Below are 21,668 nucleotides of genomic sequence, written 5' to 3'. Positions count from 1 at the left end.
AGTGGAGTAGCTGGTACTCCAACTGGTGCTCTGAAATGAGATGCCAGTGTTGCAGGCAGCAGTTTAGCTGACTGTTTTGCAACACTGGCCTCAGATAAATCTTTTTGAAAAAACAGGGCTGGCACTGTAGTGTAGTGGGTAAAACTGCCATCTGCAGTGCTGGTGTCCCATATAGGTGCTGGTTCGAGTCCTGGCTGCTTCACTGCCAATCCAGCTCTCTACTATCGCCTGGGAAAGCAGTGGAAGATGGCCCAGTACTTGGGCCCTTGCAACCACAGATCAGCCCAGTCTGGCCGTTGCAGCCAGTTGGGGAGTGAACCAGCAGATGGAAGGACCCTACCCCTGCCCTGCCTCTGCCTCTCTGTAGCTCTACCTTTCAAATAAATAAATCTTAAAAAAAAAAAAACAGTAACAACAAAAGACATGCTAGAAGTATAAAACACACTCTAGGTTTCAAAGACTCAATATTTAAAAAACGAATGTAAAAATTTTCATGAAACGTTATGTGAGTGTACTTCAAAAAGTTCATGGGAAAATGGAATTAAAAGGTAAGTTTATTTTGGAGCAAATAATTTTTGAATCCACATATTTTTTCTTCATAATAAATATGTTCCATTAACTTTTTTTTTTTTTTAAGATTTATTTATTGAAAGGCAGAGAGAGTGATAGATCTTCCATCCACTGTTCACTCCCCAGATGACTGCAATGGCTGGAGCTGGACTGGTCTGAAGCCAGAAGCTTCTTCTGGGTCCGCCACATGGGTGACAGGGACCCAAGGACTTGGGGCCATTTTCTGCTGTTTTCCCAGGCACATTAGCAGGGAGCTGGATCAGAAGTGGAGTAGCCAGGATTTGAACCAGTACCCATATGGGATGCTGGCACTATGGTATAGTGGGGAAAGCCCCCATGTTTCTCACCTTTTAACTCCGAGAGTATTTATATCAAAGTACTTTTTAGAAATGTGAATTTGTGGGGCATTATTGTGGTGTAACAGGTTAAGCTGCTGCCTGCAATGCCAGCATCCCATATGAGCACCAGTTGGAGTTTGCCTTGCTCTACTTCCCATCCAGTTACCTGCTAATGTGCGTGGGAAAGCAGCAGAAGATGGCCCAAGTCCTTGGGCCCCTGCACCCATGTGGGAGACCCAGATGAAGTTCCTGGCTCCTGGCTTCAGCCTGGCCATTGTGGCCGTCTGGGGAGTGAACTTGTGGATGGAAGATCTATCAAGTTCTGTCTGTAACTCTGCCTTTCAAACAAATACAATAAATCTTAAAAAAAAAAAATGAAATGTGAATTTGTAACAAATTACCATGGAGCCCAGTGACAATTACAGTCTTAGATGTTTACTTAGACAGTAAAAGTCTTAATGTGGCTTTCCTCATCATTCTTTTTCATTGTGACAAAAACTCATCAGGAATCTAAATATCCATTAATAGGGAAGTAAAATTCATTTTTGAGTATTTTTAAAAACATAATTTTCCTTTTTTCCCCCCCAAGGGAGACGCTAACTTCTTAATGGAGAGCGCATGATTTTTTTTTTTTTTTTTTTTTTTTTTTTTTTAAAGATTAACTTACTGGCCAGTGCCGTGGCTCGATAGGCTAATCCGCCACCTGCGGTGCCGGCATCCCGGGTTCTAGTCCCGGTCGGGGCGCTGGATTCTGTCCTGGTTGCTCCTCTTCCAGTCCAGCTCTTTGCTGTGGCCAGGGAGTGCAGTAGAAGATGGCCCAAGTGCTTGGGCCCTGCACCCCATGGGAGACCAGGAGAAGCACCTGGCTCCTGGCTTCGGATCGGTGCGGCGGCCATTGGAGGGTGAACCAATGGAAAAGGAAGACCTTTCTGTCTGTCTCTCACTGTCCACTCTGCCTGTCCAGAAAAAAAAAAATTAACTTATTTATTTGAAAGGCAGAGATAGCAGGAGAGAGAAAGAGAGAGAGAGATCTTAAATCTTCTGGTTCACTTCCCAAATTGCCACAATGGCAGGAGGTGAGCCAGGCAGAAGCCAGGAGCCAGGAGCTTCATCCAAGTCTCCCACATGGGTGCAGAGGCCCAAACACTTGGGACATTTGCTGCTGCTTTCCCAGGTGTCTTAGCAGGGAGCTAGATGAGAAGTGGAGTAGTGGGAACTCCAGCTGGCACTCATGGGTTGCCAGTGCTGCAGGCAGACGCTTAACCTTTATCCTTTTCATTATTAAAGATTTATTTATTTGAAAGGCAGAGTTACAGAGAGGCACAGGCAGAGAGAGCGCAAGCTTCCATCTGCTAGTTTACTCCCCAAATGGCTACAATGGCCAGAGCTGGGCCAGGATGAAGCCAGGACCCACGAGCTTCCAGGTTTCCCATGTGTGTGCAGAGACCCAAGCACTTGGACCATCTTGTGCTGCTTTCTCAGGCACATCAGCAGGGAGCTGGATCAGAAGTGGAGCAGCTGGGACTCCAGTGAGTGCTCATATGGGATGCTGGCACTGCAGGCTGTGGTTTTACCTGCTACGCCACAGCACCAGTCTCTAAAAATGTGATTTTTTAAAAAAAGCCCTTAAGTAGAAAAAGTGGGGTAGAAGAATTCTTGCCCATACTTATATAAATTTCTGAGAATATGTATAATAATATGTCTCAGGTACATTCAAATCAGATTTACAGCAAAGACTGTATTCACACTGTTGAGAAGGACTTTATTTGCCTATGCTTTATGTTGCTTTTGCTTTTTTTTGACAGGCAGAGTGGATAGTGAGAGAGAGAGACAGAGAGAAAGGTCTTCCTTTGCTGTTGGTTCACCCTCCAATGGCCGCCACGGCTGGCGCGCTGCGGCCGGCACACTGCGCTGATCCGAAGGCAGGAGCCAGGTGCTTCTCCCATGGGGTGCAGGGCCCAAGCACTTGGGCCATCCTCCACTGCCTTCCTGGGCCACAGCAGAGAGCTGGCCTGGAAGAGGGGCAACCGGGACAGAATCTGGCGCCCCAACCGGGGCTAGAACCCCGTGTGCCGGCGCTGCTAGGTGGAGGATTAGCATGTTGAGCCGCGGCGCCGGCCTTGCTTATGTTTTTCATTTTCCTTAAAATACCCTCCCTGTTCTTACCTGCATGTTTTGCTCCTCTTTGCACTCACCCTTCATTATTGCCCAATCTCAAAGTCTTTGAGCTCTAAAGGATAATAAAAATGGTTTAGAACACTGCTGCATGTGTGATGCTGAATAAATGTATGAATGAATTATTTTATTGACAGAAGGATTGAACCAATTTTTAAGGATAGATAATGCATCAAAGGAACCAAGTTAGAAGGCAAATATGACAATAGGACAATAGATGTAAGGATTATAAAATGGAACCAAAAAAGAAGATACTACTCTATTTTTTACTTATGTATTTATTTCATTTATTTTTTGACAGGCAGAGTGGACAGTGAGAGAGACAGAGAGAAGGGTCTTCCTTTCCTGTTGGCTCACCCCGCAATGGCCGCTGCGGCCGGAGTGCTGCAACCGGCGCACCGCGCTGATCCAAAGGCAGGAGCCAGGTGCTTCTCCTGGTCTCCCATGGGGTGCAGGGCCCAAGCACTTGGGCCATCCTCCACTGCACTCCCGGGCCACAGCAGAGAGCTGGCCTGGAAGAGGGGGAACCGGGACAGAATCCGTTGCCCCGACCAGGGCTAGTACCCGGGGTGCCGGCACCTCAGGCGGAGGATTAGTCTGTTGAGCCGCGGCGCCAACTGAAGATACTACTCTAACCAAATTATTCTTTCTAAGGTTAGGTAGTAAGAGAGAACTTTTCGATTATACTTCATCTGACTGCTCAGGATAAGCTCAGTTATCCTAATACTAAAGTCAAAAACTTTTTTACAGACAATCCTTCTAAGAAAGATACTCTTGGATTTGGGCATTTGGCACAGTTGTTAAAATGCTACTTGGGTTGCTCACATGTTTTATCAGAGTGCCTTGATTCAAGTTGCATCTCCATTTCCCATCCAGCTTTTCGCTGATGCTTACCCTGGGAGGTAGTGGTGATGGCTCAGGTAGTTGAGCACCTCCCAGGTGGAAGACCAGGACTGAGTTTCTCAGCTTTTGTCTCGGGCTGTCCTAGTGTAGCTGTTTGGGGGAATTTTTGGAGTGAACAAGCAGATGGGAGCTCTCTTTGTCTGCCTTTCAAATAAAAAAAAAATTAAAAAAGAAGAGGCATAATAATGTTGTGAATTATGTACTCACAGTTAATAGTTTCAAGGGACCTCGTAAATTTAGTAGGGGTTCATCCTTCCTTTTTTTCTTTTAGTGACTGAATGGTAGATCATTGATATCATGAAGTTTAGGTTGGGGTGAGTTAAAAGTGTGGAATTTCTGTGGGGGCTCTGTATAACACAAAATAGCAACTTTGAATAATTCTGAATTAGACTTGACTATCCTATCTTCACGACTACATTGAGATCACGTTTAGTAGTCCACCAGGAACAGTGATCTGCTAGACACAAAAAAATCAGCATCTCTCACTGCTGAGAGCATGACAGAGTGATAGAAGGCCAGCTCCAGTAAGAGGCTTTTCTCTTTTTGCCTAGTTGATTCTGTCAGGTTTTATTAGTTAGAAGTCCTTTTAAAGCTGAGGAGTCCAGTAACAGGTCAGACCAGTAGGGTAGTATGGCATTAGTTATCATCAAATTTTCCTTCCTTGTTCCTGGATATTTTGTTAGGAAGCTTCAGAGAGGTCAACCTGGTTGTGGGTTGTCAGATAATAGTGGGTTTCTTAAACGTCTCTGTTTTGACCCCTTCATTGTGCTGGTTGATAATTTCAGTGGTCTTAAATTTTTTTTGTAAATAGTACAGTATTAAAAAAATTATGTTAAGTTTAACACAGGCAAGTTTAATTGTAGGCATGAAGAACTGAAGTCCATTTGTTTCTAATCCTTCAGTTGCTGATGTGAGTAAAAGTTTTCTCTATAGATAAAATAGATAATAGATAAATAAGTGTATATTTTATGATTTTCTGAGTAGTAGATTACAATTAAAATTTTTATGCTATTTTAAGGACATAAAAATCAGCTCTTTATCAAAACTTTTAGCTGAATATTAAAGTTTTTTGTAAGATTTGTTTGAAAGTTACAGAGAGAGAGAGGGAGAGACCTACTGGTTCACTCTCCAGATGACCACAACCACTATCCTTTTATCCAGAAAGTACGTGTCTTATAATAATATATCTAAAGCAGAAATGTCAAAACTTTATTTTTATCATGCCATTTTGGAAAGAATTATAGATTTTTCATGGTTTTTATTTGCTAAACACAGTGACAGTCTTAGGATAAGTCTCGTTAGAAAGGAAACACTAGAGAGAAAGATTAGAATTGTTGGCATTTACCAAGATGAGACAGTTAATGGATTTTGACCATGACTTTAGAATTGTTGATTAATCCTATATTGTTTTAGGTTGTTATGTACACAATTAGAATCCAAGTGATCGTTTTCGGCATTCATTTCTTTACTTCTCTCCATTACTTTCCTGCTCATTCATGGTTTAAGTATGGAGAAAAAAAATTATACTTCATTGATTTCTTCTTCTGTTTATGAATATGTGTGTATCTAAAGAGCCACCTTTATGTTCTCCTTCCAATGAAAGAAGTCTTTCTGTTTGGCACACTTCTCTGCCCAAATGGAACACTTTCTCCTTCTTAGTCATCATCTTGTTCCTTTTTTTTTTTTTTTTTTTTTTTTTTACAGGCAGAGTGGACAGTGAGAGAGAGAGACAGAGAGAAAGGTCTTCCTTTGCCATTGGTTCACCCTCCAATGGCCGCCGCGGCCGGCGCACCGCGCTGATCCGATGGCAGGAGCCAGGTACTTCTCCTGGTCTCCCATGGGGTGCAGGGCCCAAGCACCTGGGCCATCCTCCACTGCACTCCCTGGCCACAGCAGAGAGCTGGCCTGGAACTGGGGCAACTGGGACAGAATCCGGTGCCCCGACTGGGACTAGAACCCGGTGTGCTGGCGCCGCAAGGCAGAGGATTAGCCTAGTGAGCCGCAGCGCAGGCCCCTTGTTCCTTTTTTAAACTGCCAGATTCTTCCTGCTGGTTTGTTCTTTGCATGTAAAAATATTAAGGTCTTCCTCATCTTGAGAATTTCCTTGTTAACTTCAACATCTGAACTTCAGTTCTAGCTCTCATTTTACTTTCATGGTCAAGCTCTTTTATTGCTTTCCCAGGCCATAGCAGAGAGCTGGATAGGAAGTAGAGCAACTGGGTCTTGAACTGGCGCCCATATGGGATACTGGCGCTTCTTTAGGAAAAGTATTGTATAGGCGTGGCATTTCAGCTTCTCCTAAAGTGCTAACCTCTTTTTCCAATTGACAGTTGAACTTTTCCCAGTTGAATATTCTGTAAGTCATCACAGTATGTTGAAGAGAGAAACTTAAGCCTGGAAACCCACCCCTCCACCCTTTGTCTCCTCTTCCAATACTTCTGCATTCTCTGTGATACCACCAACCACATTATTAACCATACCAAAACTTAGAAGTCATCATTGAAAGCATTTCTGTCATGTCCGAATCTGGTTAGTGTAGCATTTTGCTGTCTACTTTTTTTAAAATTAAGACTTATTTATTTATTTGAAAGGCAGAGTTACAGAGAGGCAGAGAGAGAGAGAGAGAGAGAACCTTCCATCCGCTAGGTCAGTCCCCAAATGGCTGCAATGGCCCAAGTTGGGCCCATCTGAAGGCAGGAGCCAGGAGCTTCTTCTAGGTCTCCCACGTGAGTGTAGGGGCCCAACGACTTTGGACCATCCTCTGCTGCTTTCCCAGATGAATTAGCAGGGAGCTGGATTGGAAGTGGAGTAGCTGGGACTCAGACCGGTACCCATATGGTATGCAGACACAGTGCTGGCCCTGAAAAGGGTACAGGGGCCCAAGGACTTGGGCCATCTTTTACTGCTTTCCCAGGCCATAGCAGAGAGCTGGATAGGAAGTAGAGCAACTAGGTCTCGAACTGGCGCCCATATGGGATGCTGGCGCTTCAGGCCAGGGCATTAACCCGTTGCGCCTCAGTGCTGGTGCCGAAAGGGATCTTCTGAAACCACTTAAAGATTCTGGAGTGACTCCCCACTGATGTGATTAAAGTCCTGCATTACTCCAGTCATCCTTGTGTGTGTGTGTGTGTGTGTGTGTGTGTGTATGTGTGTGTTTTAACCTTTTCCTACTTTATTTCTAAGAAGACATCCTACTATTTTTGTTTTTAGATTTGTTTATTTGAATGGCAGGGTTAGAGACGGAGGGAGGGAGGGACAGACGGATGGATGGACTGGCACTGTAGCGCAGCGGGTTAACGCCCTGGCCTGAAGCACCGGCACCCCATATAGGCGCTGGTTCTAGTCCCAGCTGCTCCTCTTCCAGTCCAGCTCGTTGCGGCCATCTGGGGAGTGAACCAGCAGATGGAAGATCTCTCTCTGTGTTTCTGTTTCTCTCTCTAACTCTGTTTTTCAAATAAATAAAATAAATCTTTAAAAGAGAGAGAGAGAGAGAAAGTGAAAGTATTCCATGTACTGCTTCACTCCCCTGGCCCCTATCCTTGGATTTTGAAATCTGCTCTTCATCCTCACCCTTCTCTCACCACTCTCCATGCTGTAATTACTTTATATGGAACTATTCTGAGCTGTTGTACTGCCTTTTGGAATGCCTTGCCTCTCCAGTCACCTTTACCTAGATAATTTTTTTTTTGACAGGCAGAGTGGACAGTGAGAGAGAGAGACAGAAAGAAAGGTCTTCCTTTTCCGTTGGTTCACCCCACAATGGCTGCTGCGGCTGGCGCACCGCGCTGATCCGAAGCCAGGAGCCAGGTGCTTCTCCTGGTCTCCCATGGGGTGCAGGGCCCAAGGACTTGGGCCATCCTCTACTGCCTTCCTGGGCCACAGCAGAGAACTGGACTGGAAGAGGAGCAACCAGGACAGAATCCGGCGCCCCGACTGGGACTAGAACCTGGTGTGCCGGTGCCGCAGGCGGAGGATTAGCCTATTGAGCACTGGCCTACCTAGATAATTTGAGTTGCTCTCACAGAAGGCTCAGGCCACTTCTCATGCGGACATTTGCCACTTAAATAACCAGCTTCATTTTGATTCTGTAGATGTTAATGAATTAAATTTGATTTCCACCCCTTGGCAAGGTTTATTTATTTTTTTAAGTATTCACCATCTCTCTGGATGTTTTATTCCATTCAGCTAAATCTCACATGAGTTACGTGAGTTCAAGTGGAAAAAGAATTGATAATTACTCTGCTTATTTATTATTCTTCACAATTGCTTTTAGTACATCACAGAAGCCTTCCCTAATCAGCCTGTTTAAAATTTCAAGGGTGGGGTGTTTGGCTAGCAGGTAAGATGCCTACATCCTGTGTTAGAGTGCCTGGGTACATTAACCACTTCTCTCTTGACTTAGGTCCCTGTGAATGCAGATCCTGGGTGGCAGTGATGATGGATTAAGTAGTTGGATTTTGCTACCCATGTAGGAGACCTGGATTGAGTTCCCAGCTGATGGCTTTGGTCCAGCCTATTACAGACATTTGGAGAATTAGCCACCAAATAGGAACTGTCTTGCTGCCTCTCAAATAATAAATTTTTTTTCCAGTTTTTGTATTCTCTACCATTCCCACTGCTTTTATTTTTTTTTTCCATAGGACTTGCATCTCTCTTTAGAAATTTTTGTTGTTGTTTACTTTCATTGCTGCTTCCCCAGCACATGGAATGATTCATGGCACATAGTTGGTACTTAATAATTTGTGTAACGAATGAATGGTTAATATTCTAGATCAGAGTAGGCTCTGTTTCCATAGGGTTGATATTGCACAAAAAATAGTTATTTAAAGGGTATTTTTAAGTTTTCATTAGTTGGGATCTTTAATCCTCTTCCATTTTTCAAGTGAAGTTACTTATTTATTAAAGATTTATTTATCCATCTATTTGAAAGAATGATGGAAAGGGAGAGAAAATTAGAGCAAGAGAGATAGTGACCATCTGTCTGCCAATTCATCCCCTAAATGCTTACAACATCCAGGTCTGGGCCAGACTGAAGCTGGGAGCTGTTTTCTGCATCTGGGTCTCTGACAGGGGTGGCACGGATCTAAGTACTTGAACCATCTTCTTCTCTCTCCTCAGGCACAGTAGCTGGAAGCTGAATTGGAAGCAGAGTGGTTGGGACTCAAACTAGCACTCCACTATGGATATAAGCATTTCAAGTGACAGCCCACTGTGCCGGGAGGCCTACCCTAAGTGAAGTCTCTTTTAAAGCAGGCATTTTCTTTTCTTTTCTTTTCTTTTTTTTTTTTTTTTATTTATTTATTTGAAAGGTAGAGGTATGTAGAGGGAAGGAGAGAGAGAGATCTTCCATATACTGGTTCACTCCCCAAATGGCCACAATGGCTGGGGCTGGGCGAGTAGAATCCAGGAACTTTATTCAGGTCTCTCATATGGATGCAGGGACCCAAGGACATGGGCTGTCTTTCACTGTTTTCCCAGGAGCGCTAGCAGGAACTGTATCAAAAGTGGAGCAGCCAGGACTTGAACTGGTGCCCATATGGGTTGCCCGTGTCACAGGCCGTGGCTTAACCTGTTACTCCACAATGCTGGCCCCAAAAGCAGGGATTTTCATATACTTCAAGGGAGATGAAAAGCATTATAGAATCTTAAAAGCTGTCCATGCTCTTTATTTAGTCACATTGACAGCAGTACTTGTGAGGCCTTTGCCTACAGCCCATTGGTTGCCTTCTTTGGAATTGTAGACGTGTAGGAGAATAATGCCCCTATTCTTCTTCATCATGTCTAATTCCAGAAGATAAGGTGATGGAGACCTTGCCTTTTCCATAGTAAAATGTAGCTGTTCAGGAATAATGAGGGGCAACATCATATCAGGTAATAATCATTCCAGTTGTACATGTTAGGTAAGGTTAATATTCTTGCTGATGTTTTTAGAAATTTTAACAAATGTCACCTACCCTGTTTTTTATGTTGTTTATTTATTTTAAAGATTTATTTATTTGAAAGGCAGAGTTACAGAGAGAGACTAAAAGATTTTCTGCTTGCTGTTTCACTCCCCAAATGGCTGCAGTCTTTTGAGATGGGTTGGGCCAAAGCCTGGAGCCAAGGGTTTCTTCTGGTTTTCCCATGTGGGTGCAAGGGCCCAAGCCCTTGGGCTATCTTTGTGGCCTTTTCCTAGGCCATCAGCTGGGAGCTGAATCAGAAGTGGGTCTGCCAAAATACGAATCAGTGCCATATGGGATGCTGGTGTCGCAGGCGGTGGCTTAACCTGCTGTCCACAACTCTGGCCTCTATTTTTATTTCTTTTCTTTTCTTTCTTTTTTTAAGATTTATTTATTTGAAAGTCAGAGTTACACAGAGAGAAGAGATAGAAGAGAGAGAGAGAGAGAGAGAGGTCTTTCATCTGCTGGCTCACTCTCCAATTGGCTGCAATGGCCGGAGCTGCACCGATCCGAAGCCAGGAGCCAGGCACTTCTTCCGGGTCTCCCACGTGGGTTCAGGGGCCCAAGCACTTGGGCCATCTTCTGCTTTCCCAGGCCATAGCAGAGAGCTGGATAGGAAGTGGAGCAGCCGGGTCTCGAACCAGTGCCCATATGGGATGCCGGCGCTTCAGGCCAGGGCGTTAACCTGCTGTGCCACAGTGCCGGCCCCCATTTTTTATTTTCATCTACTTGAAAGGGAGAGTAAGTAAGAGAGATTTTCCATTTATTGTTTCACTTCCCAAATGCCTACAACAGCCAGGGCTGGGCTGGGCCAAAGCAAGGGGTCCTTAACTCCAACTGAGTCTTCTACTTGGATGGCAGGGGACCAAGCAATTGAGCCATCATCTGCTGCCTTCCAAGATGCATTAGCAGAAAGATGGATTGGAAGTGGAGCAGCCAGGACTTGAACTGGCACTCTGATAGGGGGTGGGCCTCACAAGAATAACTCACCCCAGTGTCTACCCTTAGCCTTTAACTCTCCCTTAAATCCACCTTCTGGCTGCCTACTTGTTGTTCCCACTTAGGTATGATAATAGCTGTCTCAAAGTTAACGTGCAACAACTAATTTATCAATTTTTTCTCATAAGCTGTTTCTTTTGATGTCTTCCTGTCTCTGTGGCCATTCCATTCTTGTATTTATTGAGCCCAAGAGTCATTTGTCATGCCTCATATTCAGTATATGAGAAGTCCTTCAAAACATGTATGGTCTATCCACTTCTTGACATTTTCACTGTTATGTTTTGTCCAAACCACTGTCATCTCTGTCATCTCTTAACTGGATTACTGTAGCAGCCTTTCATCTTCCTGCTTCTGCCTTTGCTTCCCTATAGGCTGTCTCAGTGAGTCAGCCAGAGTGATTCTTTTACTCAAACCTTGTGTAGCAGAGAGCTAAAGTCCTAGAAACTGTAAGGCCTTAAACAGCTTGCCCCCTATCTACCCTTACCCTATTATCTTTCTGTCTCATCTCTGTCTACTCTTCTGCTTAGGCCACTCTTTCCACACAGGCCTCCGTCCTGTTTCTTAGGTAGATTTGGTCTCCCAGTTTTGTAGCGTCTGTACCTTTGATCTTGAATAATCTTGCCCTCAGCTGCATAATGGTCTGCATTACCCATTCGAATCTTTTTTTCATATATACCTTCTTAGTGTAGCTTATCCATGACTTCTTTTAAAACATTCTTTAGTTGCCGGTGCCTCGGCTCACTAGGCTAATCCTCCACCTGTGGCGCCGGTACCCCGGGTTCTAGTCCCAGTTAGGGCGCCGGATTCTGTCCCGGTTGCTCCTCTTCCAGGCCAGCTCTCTGCTGTGGCCTGGGAAGGCAGTGGAGGATGGCCCAAGTGCTTGGGTCCTGCACCCCATGGGAGACCAGGAGAAGCACCTGGCTCATGGCTTCGGATCAGCATGGTGCGCCGGCCGCAGCAGCCATTGTGGGGTGAACCAACGGAAAAGGAAGACCTTTCTTTCTGTCTCTCTCTCTCACTGTCCACTCTGCCTGTCAAAAAAAAAATTTTTTTTTTTTTTTATTCATTTTCATTTTATTTTAAGGGCAGACAGACAGAAATAGACAGGTGGAGAGAGATCTTCTTCCACTGGATCACTCCTGAAATGGCTACAACAGTCAAGGTTGGGCCAGGCTGAAGCCAGGAGCCCAGAACTCAGTCTGGGTTTCTCTCATGAATGGCCGGGACCCAATTGCTTAAACCATCAGCTGCTGCCTCCCAGGTTGTGCATTATCAGGAAGCGGGATTGGAAGTGGAACAGCTGGAACTCAACCTAGGGATACTCCAGTGTGATTTGAGCACCTTAGGCTGCAACTTAACTGCTGTTCCATACACCTGACCACACCGCCCCCCCCAATCCTTTTTATCTTCATTGTTTTTATTTATTTTTAAACATTTATTTATTTATTTGATAGGCAGAGTTTGAGAGAGAAGGAGAGACAGAGACTTGTCATCTGCTGGGTCACTCCTCAAATGGCCACAACAGCCGGGGCTGGGCTAGACCAAAGCCAGGAGCCAGGAGCTTAATCTGGGTCTCTCATGTAGTGGTCCAAGGGCTTGGGCCATCATCCGTTGCTTTCCAAGGAGCATTAACAGGGAGCTGGATCAGAAGTGGAGCATCTGGGACTTGAACCAGTGTCCATATGGGATACTGGCACTGCGGGTGGTGACTTAACCTGCTGTCCCAGAGTGCCAGCCCTGTCATCATTTTTAATATCTTAGTGTTCAAATTTTGGCAACTGTAAATTTAATTTTAAAAACATACTGTCTAGTTTGCAACCTCGTTCTTTTTCTCTCCTGCAAATTTAATTGGTCAGTCTTGATATCAGTTTTTATGTCTTACAGAAAGTTCAAATTAGTTTCTTGGAAAATTTATTAGTTTATTTGATGAGGCAGAGTTACAGAGAGAGACAGACAGAGGTCTTCCATCCACTGGTTCACTCCCCAAATGTCTAACCACAACAACTGGAGCAGAGCCAATCCGAAACCAGGAGCCAGGATCTTCTTCTGGGTCTCCCATGCAGGGCGTGCAGGGGCCCTAACACTTGGGCCATCTTCCACTGCTTTGCCAGGTGTATTAATAGGGAGCTGGATTGGAAGTGGAGCAGCTGGGACTCAAACTGGTGCCTATGTGGGATGTCAGTGCCACAGGTGGGGGCTTAACCTACTATGCCACAATACTGGCCTCTCAAATTATTATAAAACAATTTCATACAAATCAATAGTGACATGTATTAATTTTTGGAACTCATGAAAATTGGTTCAATGAGAAACCAGGGTTTATACAAATAGGCAAATAAAGATACTGAAATAAATGCTAATGTATTAAGCTGGTTAGTATATACAAGGTATTCATACTGTAGCCTTTTGGATAATCTGTGTTAGAAAAAAACATATTTTACCCTAATAATTTTCTACAAGTTTACCTTTAAATGTATAGAGTTATAAAGTGCCTGGATCCTGAACAATTGAAGTCAAGTCAATCAGATGACCTCATGTGAACTTGGTAAAAAATGCTCTGGCACACAACTCTTCTTTATCTCTTATTTCAAATTTTGAATAGTTTATCTGTAGACATGCTAATTTTTATGGGTGTTAGTGACCAGCTTCTTTGTATCATTTTTTTAAAGTAGGCTTAGCCTACTATGCCACAGTGCCGATCCCTGTATTACTTATTTTCGAAATAGCTAGTTAAATGAATTTTCAGAGTTATTAGTTGGTGATTCAGATCTGTTTTTGCTCTCTTCTCATTTGAGCACTGGTTCCTGTTGTGGACAATAGAGTTCTTTCAGACCAGCAGCATCAGCTTGAATCTAAAGTATTCACAGTATATCTGCAATAATAGAAACATGAGTTAGATGTGTAAACAGGGCATTAAGAAAACTACTTTGAGCTGGAATGTGGGTTTTATGTAAGTTTCAGGTAAGAAAGGAGTGATCAGATAAGAAGTGAGGCAGAGTGACCAATATGTTTTATTTAAGGGCTTGAGTCTAGATTATTTCCAGTCACCACAAATTTTTAACCAACCTCTGATCTTTTCCTTTTTTCTGTGCTATAATTCAACTGAAATACTGCTGATACAGTTATGTATATTTTCATAAAAGCTAACTGATCAGTTGTATTTATTATCTACTTGAAAAATTAAATTGCTTCATGCTACCAATATGTAGACTTCAGTTTGATTGGCATGGGAGCTCTTTCATACCCCCTGCTTCTTGGTTTCCTTAGACATGCTTTTCATGCCTGTTGTTCATTAAAAATGCAGACCTTTTTTATTGCTGTCTATGCTGCATTCACTGTTCTGCCAGCCTACCAATCCATGACTTCCTCATGTGGTTAAATTGGGTTCTCCTTTCCCCTCAGTTCTAATCCTTTATTTCCTTTCAGATTCAACTTTCTTCATTCTAATACTATGGCTGTCCAGACAATTATAGCTCAGGAGGATCTCTTTGTCTTTAGAAGTTTGGTTTTATTTGTTCGTACAGGTATACAATTATATCCTGTCCTGTATGGTAATCTGTAGGTACTGATGTTTTAGTTTCTTATGGAAAGTAGTAAGCCATTTTTTATATTTTGTCACACTTCCTGTAGAATTTTTAAAAATATGTCCCACAAGTCAATATGTTCTTGTATTTTTAGATCTGAAAAATGTCTGAAAATTCCAGTGACAGTGATTCATCTTGTGGTTGGACTGTCATCAATCATGAGGTATGCTATATAATACTTTCTATAAGGTATTTTTAATATTACAGTGTTAGTGATATAAATTGTGTTCTTTGAAGGCCAGAAGTTTTCTTTCTTTCTTTCTTTTTTTTTTTTTTTTAAAGATTTATTTATTTATTTGAGAGGCAGAATTACAGAGGGAGAAAGTGAGGCCTTCCATCTGCTGGTTCACTCCCCAGATGACCACAGTGTGGCTGGATCTTGGCCAGTCTGATGCCAGGAGCCAGTCAGGAGCTTCTTTCATGTCTCTCACGTGGGTTCAGGGGCCCAAGCACTTGGACCATCTTCCATTACTTTCCCAGGTTATTAGCAGAGAGCTGGATTGGAGGAGGAACAACTGGGACACGAACTGGCACCCATAATCAACTATTCCACAGTGCTGGCCCCAGAAATTTTTTACATTTAGGCAGTATTTTCCATTTGCCACCACATTAAACTTTACTGCTGCAAACTCTTTGATGGGATTGTGTGTTTTATATTATTAAATGCGATTTTCTTTCACTCAAGACATATTTTAGGTAAATATTTGCATTTATGAATACTGTTGGTCAGGTCTCTTTTTTTTAACCTATATTCTCATATAATTTTAAACAGCCCACTATGGTATATGTTGCTTTTATTCTCATTTTATAGTTGAAAAAGTTCAGGCTTACAAAATTATGTAAGTAGAAAATATCAGCCTGAATTTGAACAGACTGGAAAGGAGGATGGAATGTGTGTGTTCATGTTAAGTTTGTTATGTTATATTGTGTTGTATTATGTTAGCAGAGCTTCGTGGGAAGAGGATTATGGGTAGAGCCCTATCATAAAATGAATTTTGTAACTGAAGAATGATTTACATATGATGAGTGGTTATAATTAGTACATAATAAATAATGGTTTATTTTCTTACACTGTTAAACACGTACATTATAGAAAAATCATAAGATACTAATGAGCAGAAACAATTAAAATATACTTATTTAGAGTTTTAGCAGGTTTATCTATAGTGTTCCTTTTTGGATCTCATAAGCCTCTTTTGTTCTCTTCATTAATAAAAACTTTAAATAGTATTCTTTTTACAATTACTTGTGACAGTTTAAGGTTTAGACAATTTTTTATTCAGGTCTTCCAGAAAACAACATTAACAACATTATTTTTTTTTCCTGGATTATAGTTTCACAGTGTTATACCAGCTATACAGAGGTTGAGGTAGTTCTTTTTTCCATTTTTAATCACATGTGACATTTCTATTTTTAACTTGTTTTCTACAAAGCTTAGACCAACTCCCATAGCAACTTCTTCAAGTGTAGTTAACAGTGTAGGAACAGGGCAGCATTGGGAGTCTTTGTTAGGAGTCTACAGGGTAGAACAAGACCAAAAACCTCTTTAGCACTTTGGCCAAATATGTAGTTAGGTTGCCCTGTATCAGACATTGTGTAACAGAGTAAATCATGTTTGTACTTGTATCTCTTCTATATATAGTTTCCAGGTTCTGTTTTTTCTTGCTAATACTTCCTACATGTGTTTGCCTTTCTTTTCTCATTTCTTTTTAATGATTTTTTTGAAATGCAGAGTTACAGAAAGAGAGTATGAAAGAGATCTTCCAACCACTGGTTCATTCCCTAAATGTCCTGGAACTCCATTGGAGTCTCCTACATGGGTGATGGGACCCATGTATTTGGGTCATCTTCTGCTGTTAACCCAGGTGCATTAGCAGGGAGCTAGATTAGAAGTGGAGCAGCCAGGACTTGAATTGGAGCTCTAATGAGTGCTGGCTTCTCATGCATTGGTGTAACTCATTGTGCCACAGTGCCAGTACCTTTCCTTTCCCATTACTGCCATTGTGTTATAGGCTAGATCTAATCCAACACCAACCTTGTGTTTGCTACTACCACTCTCCTGGTATTGTAGGCAATTTCAAAGTCTTACATGAAGAATCTTTTTCACTGTGCACCTTAAAACTTGCTCCTTTTATGACTTCTTTTACTATTTGCTATTTTGAGTTATGTGAATCAGAACTCAGATCTTTAGATTTTATAGATCAGTAAACTAGAGAAACAATGGGTATATGAGAAGAGGTAGAATCTACTTAGCAATTTGTTGCAGATCTTTCATCTGCAACAGCCAGGGCTGGACTGGGTCAGATGTAATCTAGGACAAAACATTAGTTAAAAATCTTAAGATTCACTTTTATTAAAGAAGATAGTCTTACATCAAAGTAGAAAGGTTAACTTTAGAAAATAGTCCTAAAGTTTATAAAGGAAAACATTCCATTAATTTAATAGATTCATTTAATCCATGCCCTTAAACATTTTTAGTTTATATTGCCTTAAGTAGTTATGTTCATGTGGCTGATGATTTCTTGATTTTATTTTTTTAAAGATTCACTTATTTATTTGAAAGGCAGAGTTACGGGGTGAGGAAGGATGGATGGATGGATGGATGGATAGATAGATAGATAGATAGATACAGATATATTATCTTCCATCCATTGGCCACAGGGTGCTGGGACTGGGCCAAGCTGAAACCAGGAGTCTCAAACTCCATCCTGGTCTCCCATGTGGGTGGCAAGGGCCCAAGAACTTGGGCCATCTTCCACTGCTTTCACAGGCAGTGCATTAGCAGGGGAGCTGGATCAGAAGTAGAACCGCCAGGACTTGAACTGGCACCCATATAGGATACTGGCATTGTGGGTAGTAGTCCGATTTACTGTGCTATAATGCCAACCTCCAATGTATTTAGTTTTTTTTAAAGATTTATTTATTTACTTGAAAGAATTACACACAGAAGGAAAGGCGCAGAGAGAGGGAGAGAGAGAGGGAGGAAGAGAGAGAGAGAGGTGCTCCATCCGCTGGTTCACTTCCCAGTTGGCAGCATCGGGTGGAGCTGTGTCATTCCACAGCCAGGAGCTTCTTTTGGGTCTCCCACATAGGTGCAGGGGCCCAAGGACTTGGGCCGTCTTGCACTGTTTTTCTAGGCCATAGCAGAGAACTGGATCGGAAGTGGAGTAGCTGGGACTTGAACCTGTGTCCTTATGGGATGACGACACTGCAGGCTATGCTTTACCCGCTATGCCACAGTGCCAGCCCCCCGATTTATTTTTATAGCTTTGCCGGCGCCGCGGCTCACTAGGCTAATCCTCCGCCTTGGCGGCGCTGGCACACCGGGTTCTAGTCCCGGTCGGGGCGCCAGATTCTTTCCCGGTTGCCCCTCTTGCAGGCCAGCTCTCTGCTGTGGCCCGGGAGTGCAGTGGAGGATGGTCCAAGTGCTTGGGCCCTGCACCCCATGGGAGACCAGGATAAATACCTGGCTCCTGCCATCGGATCAGCACGGTGCGCTGGCTGCAACATGCCAGCCGTGGCGGCTATTGGAGGGTGAACCAATGGCAAAGAAAGACCTTTCTCTCTGTCTCTCTCTCTCTCACTATCCACTCTGCCTGTCAAAAAAAAAAAAAAAAAAAAGCTATAAAAAATATTTTTTTATTTTATTTATTTATTTATTTTTTTGACAGGCAGAGTGGACAGTGAGAGAGAGAGAGAGAAAGGTCTTCCTTTGCCGTTGGTTCACCCTCCAATGGCTGCCGCGGCTGGCGCACCGCGCTGATTCGAAGGCAGGAGCCAGGTGCTTCTCCTGGTCTCCCATGGGGTGCAGGGCCCAAGCACTTGGGCCATCCTCCACTGCCTTCCTGGGCCACAACAGAGAGCTGGCCTGGAAGAGGGGCAACCGGGACAGAATCCGGCACCCCGACCGGGATTAGAACCCGGTGTGCCAGTGCCGCTAGATGGAGGATTAGCCTATAGCTTTTATTTTTAAGATTTACTAATTTGAAAAAAATTAGAGAGATCTTCCATCCACTTGTTCGCTCCCCAGGTGGCGGCAATGGCCAGGGCTGGGCCAGGCCAAAGCCAGGAGTTAGGAACTTCATCCATGTCTCCCATGTGGATGGCAGGTGCCCAAGCACTTGGACCATCTTCTGCTGCCTTCCCAGGCACGTTAACAGGGAGCTGGATTGGAAGTGGAGCATCCAGGACTAACTGGAGCCCATATGCATGCTAGGATTTCAAGCAGTGGCTTAACCTTCTTTGTCACTATACCCCCCCCCCCCCCTTTTAAAGATTTTTAAAAAACAGTTTATTATGAAGTCATAGTTAGAGAGATTGATTGATCGATTTCATCCTCTGGTTCACTTCCTACGTGGCCACAATGGCTATGGATGAGCCAGGCCAAAGCCAGGAACTAAGAGCTTCATCTGGGTGTCCTACATGGGTGACAGGAACCCAAGCACTTCGACCATCTTCTGGTGCTTTTCTAAGGCTGTTAGCAGAGAGCTAGAATGAAAGTGGAGCAACCAGGACTCAAACCTTATAGGACTCAAACCCTTATAGGATGTCAGCCTTATAGGCAGCGGCTTAACCTAGTGTGCCATAATACCAGCCCAGAGAGATCTTTCATCTGCAACAGCCAGGGCTGGACTGGGTCAGATGTAATCTAGGACACTGGAACACAATTCTGGGTCTCCTGCATGGGTAGCAGGGTTCCTAGTACTTGGACTGTCATCCACTTTCTTCTCAGGTGCATGAGCAGGGAGCTGGGTCAGAAGCAGAGCAGGCCATTGCCGCGGCTCAATAGGCTAATCTTCCACCTGCGGTGCCGGCACCCCGGGTTCTAGCCCTGGTTGGGGCGCTGAATTCTGTCCTGGTTGCTCCTCTTCCAGTCCAGCTCTCTGCTGTGGCCTGGGAATGCAGTGGAGGATAGCCCAAGTTTGGGCCCTGCACCCCCATGGGAGACCAGGAGAAGCACCTGGCTCCTGCCTTCGGATCAGTGCAGTGCTCTGGCCGCAACAGCCATTGTGGGGTGAACCAACAGAAAAGGAAGACCTTTCTCTCTGTCTCTCTCTCTGTGTCTAACTCTGCCTGTCAAGAAGAAGAAGAAGAAGAAGCAGAGCAAAGCAGAGCAGCTGGACTTGAAATGGTGCCCAGTATGGGATGCCAGCATCATCGGGTGCATTTAACCCACTGTGCCATAATCCTGGAGCCAACATATGGCTGGTTTTCTGAATAGTTTGAAAATTTGAATTTTGTCTATGTGTGTTTTTTAAATTAAGGAGTTTGTTTTATTTGAAATGTGGACAGAGATAGAGAGATTTCCTGAAACTTCAGGTTCACTCCCCAAAACCTGCAACAACTGGGCTGGGCTAGAAGCTGTAACTCAGTCCACGTCTCACATGTAGACTACAGGGTCCCCAGTACTTGAGCCATTATCTGCTGCCTCTCAGAGTACACATTAGCACTAAGCTGAAATCAAGAGCAGAGCCAAGACTTGGTACCTGGGCACTCAATAGGATGTAGGTGTCTTAAGCAGTGTCTAACTGCTGGGCCAAGTTCCTGCTTTCTGAATTTTGGATTTGAATTTGTTTTAAAAAGATGTATTTATTTATATGAAAGGCAGAATTGGGATGGTAAAAGGAGATGGGGAAGGAGGGAGGGAGAAATCTTGCATCTGCTGGTTCGATCCTAAATGGCTGCAACGGGAAGGGCTGGGGCAGGCTGAAGCCAGGAAACTGAATCTTTCTGGTTCTCCTGTGTGGGTGCAGAGGCCTAAGGACTTGGGCCATCCTCTGCTGCTTTCCCAGATGCATTCGCAGGAAGCTGGATTGGAAGTGGAACAGCCAGGACTTGAACTGGTATCCATGTGGAATAGCATGGTAGACAGTGGCTTAACACACTGGGCTTTGATGCTGGTCCCAGATTTGAATTTTTTATGTACAACAGCACTTAGAAAAATGCCTGTCTATAGTTGTACCATAAATGTTCAGTAGAAGCTGATATTAATATGAGTAACTAAATTTAGACACTTATCCTTTGAGATTCAAGCTTATTGTCTGGACTCATAAAAGTCAGCTTTTGGGCTGACTTAGAATCTAAACTTGGTACTTCATTCTGCTGTTTGTCTGCCTTAGACATTTCTGGACTGAATGCAACAAAACATAGTCAGATTACATGGTGCTCCCATTGGAGTGTGGCAGTAACTGGAACTTTGATTATTGGGAGCATTTATACATAGTCGAATCCAGCTTCGATTAATTAATAGACAAATAACTGATTATCACTTCTCCCTAGGGGTCTGATGTTGAGATGGTGAATTCTGTCACACCCAGTGACAACCGTGAACTCACTCCAGGATGTTCGTCTTTAGGGCAAGAGGAGCTACAAGTATTGCGGATGGGACAACGAGGTAAGTTTTTAAATTCTGTATTAAATTGTGATTTTTTTTTTTTAAAGTAGCATGTGTGGGGTAACCTTTTGAATATATCTTGGCTTCTTTCCAGGCAGTCAGCCTTTCTTTCTGGCTATTGTAAGTGATCAGGTCACCATAGAAGTTCAGTGTGGATTTAGGAGAGTCATGCAGAACCCACTATCACCAAACTGCCCCAGAGAGTTGTTCATTTGGAGCTGTGGTGTATGTTTGGGACTCCAAATACTCTTTGATACTTCACATGTAACCAGTGACTGATAATGGTTTAACATAAATTTGTTTGAAAGTTTATATTTACTTGTTATTATTAGGTTAAAACTAATAGTGGGGGCCAGCGCTGTGGCATAGTGGGTAAAGCCACCGCCTGCAGTGCTGGCATCCCTTATGGGTGCTGGTTCAAGACCTGGCTGCTCCACTTCTGATCCAGCTCTCTGCTATGGCCTGGGAAAGTAGTAGAAGATGGCCCAAGTCTTAGGGCTTCTGTACCCGTGTGGGAGACCTGGAAGAAGCTCTTGGCTCCTGGCTTCTGATCAGCATAGCTCTATCCCTTGCGACCAGTTGGGGAGTGAACCAGCGCATGGAAGACCGACTGACTCTGTCTCTCTGCCTGTCCTTTTCTCTCTGTGCACTCTCACTTTGAATAAAGAAATAAATCTTAAAAAACAAAAACAAAAAAACTAATAGTGTACAAAATCATTCATCACAAGGGATTTACTTGACTCTTCTGCAGTTATCATTCTATAGG

The 21,668-nt window shown here is 43.6% G+C and overlaps 1 protein-coding gene across 6 annotated transcripts in view; it reads left to right on the top strand.

Annotated features, from left to right (window-relative positions):
• Nucleotides 1-21,668, top strand: part of CCPG1 (cell cycle progression 1) — a 91,677-nt gene that overhangs the window by 8,950 nt on the left and 61,059 nt on the right. For 5 of the 6 annotated variants that reach the window (XM_070054222.1, XM_070054221.1, XM_008268972.4 and 2 more), the window contains exons 2-3: nucleotides 14,603-14,671; nucleotides 20,788-20,902. In XM_070054222.1, the coding sequence (XP_069910323.1) occupies nucleotides 14,612-14,671; nucleotides 20,788-20,902 (175 nt within the window). In that variant the 5' untranslated portion in view covers nucleotides 14,603-14,611. Of the gene's footprint in view, nucleotides 1-9,724; nucleotides 9,858-14,602; nucleotides 14,672-20,787; nucleotides 20,903-21,668 lie in introns of those variants that run through there. The other variant, XM_051822354.2, reaches the window with a different exon arrangement.

Source organism: Oryctolagus cuniculus, chromosome 12 (assembly GCF_964237555.1).
Source record: "Oryctolagus cuniculus chromosome 12, mOryCun1.1, whole genome shotgun sequence".
Taxonomy (NCBI): domain Eukaryota; kingdom Metazoa; phylum Chordata; class Mammalia; order Lagomorpha; family Leporidae; genus Oryctolagus; species Oryctolagus cuniculus.
The sequence above is the reverse complement of the archived record's forward strand: the minus strand, read 5'-3'. Positions and strand labels throughout refer to the sequence as shown.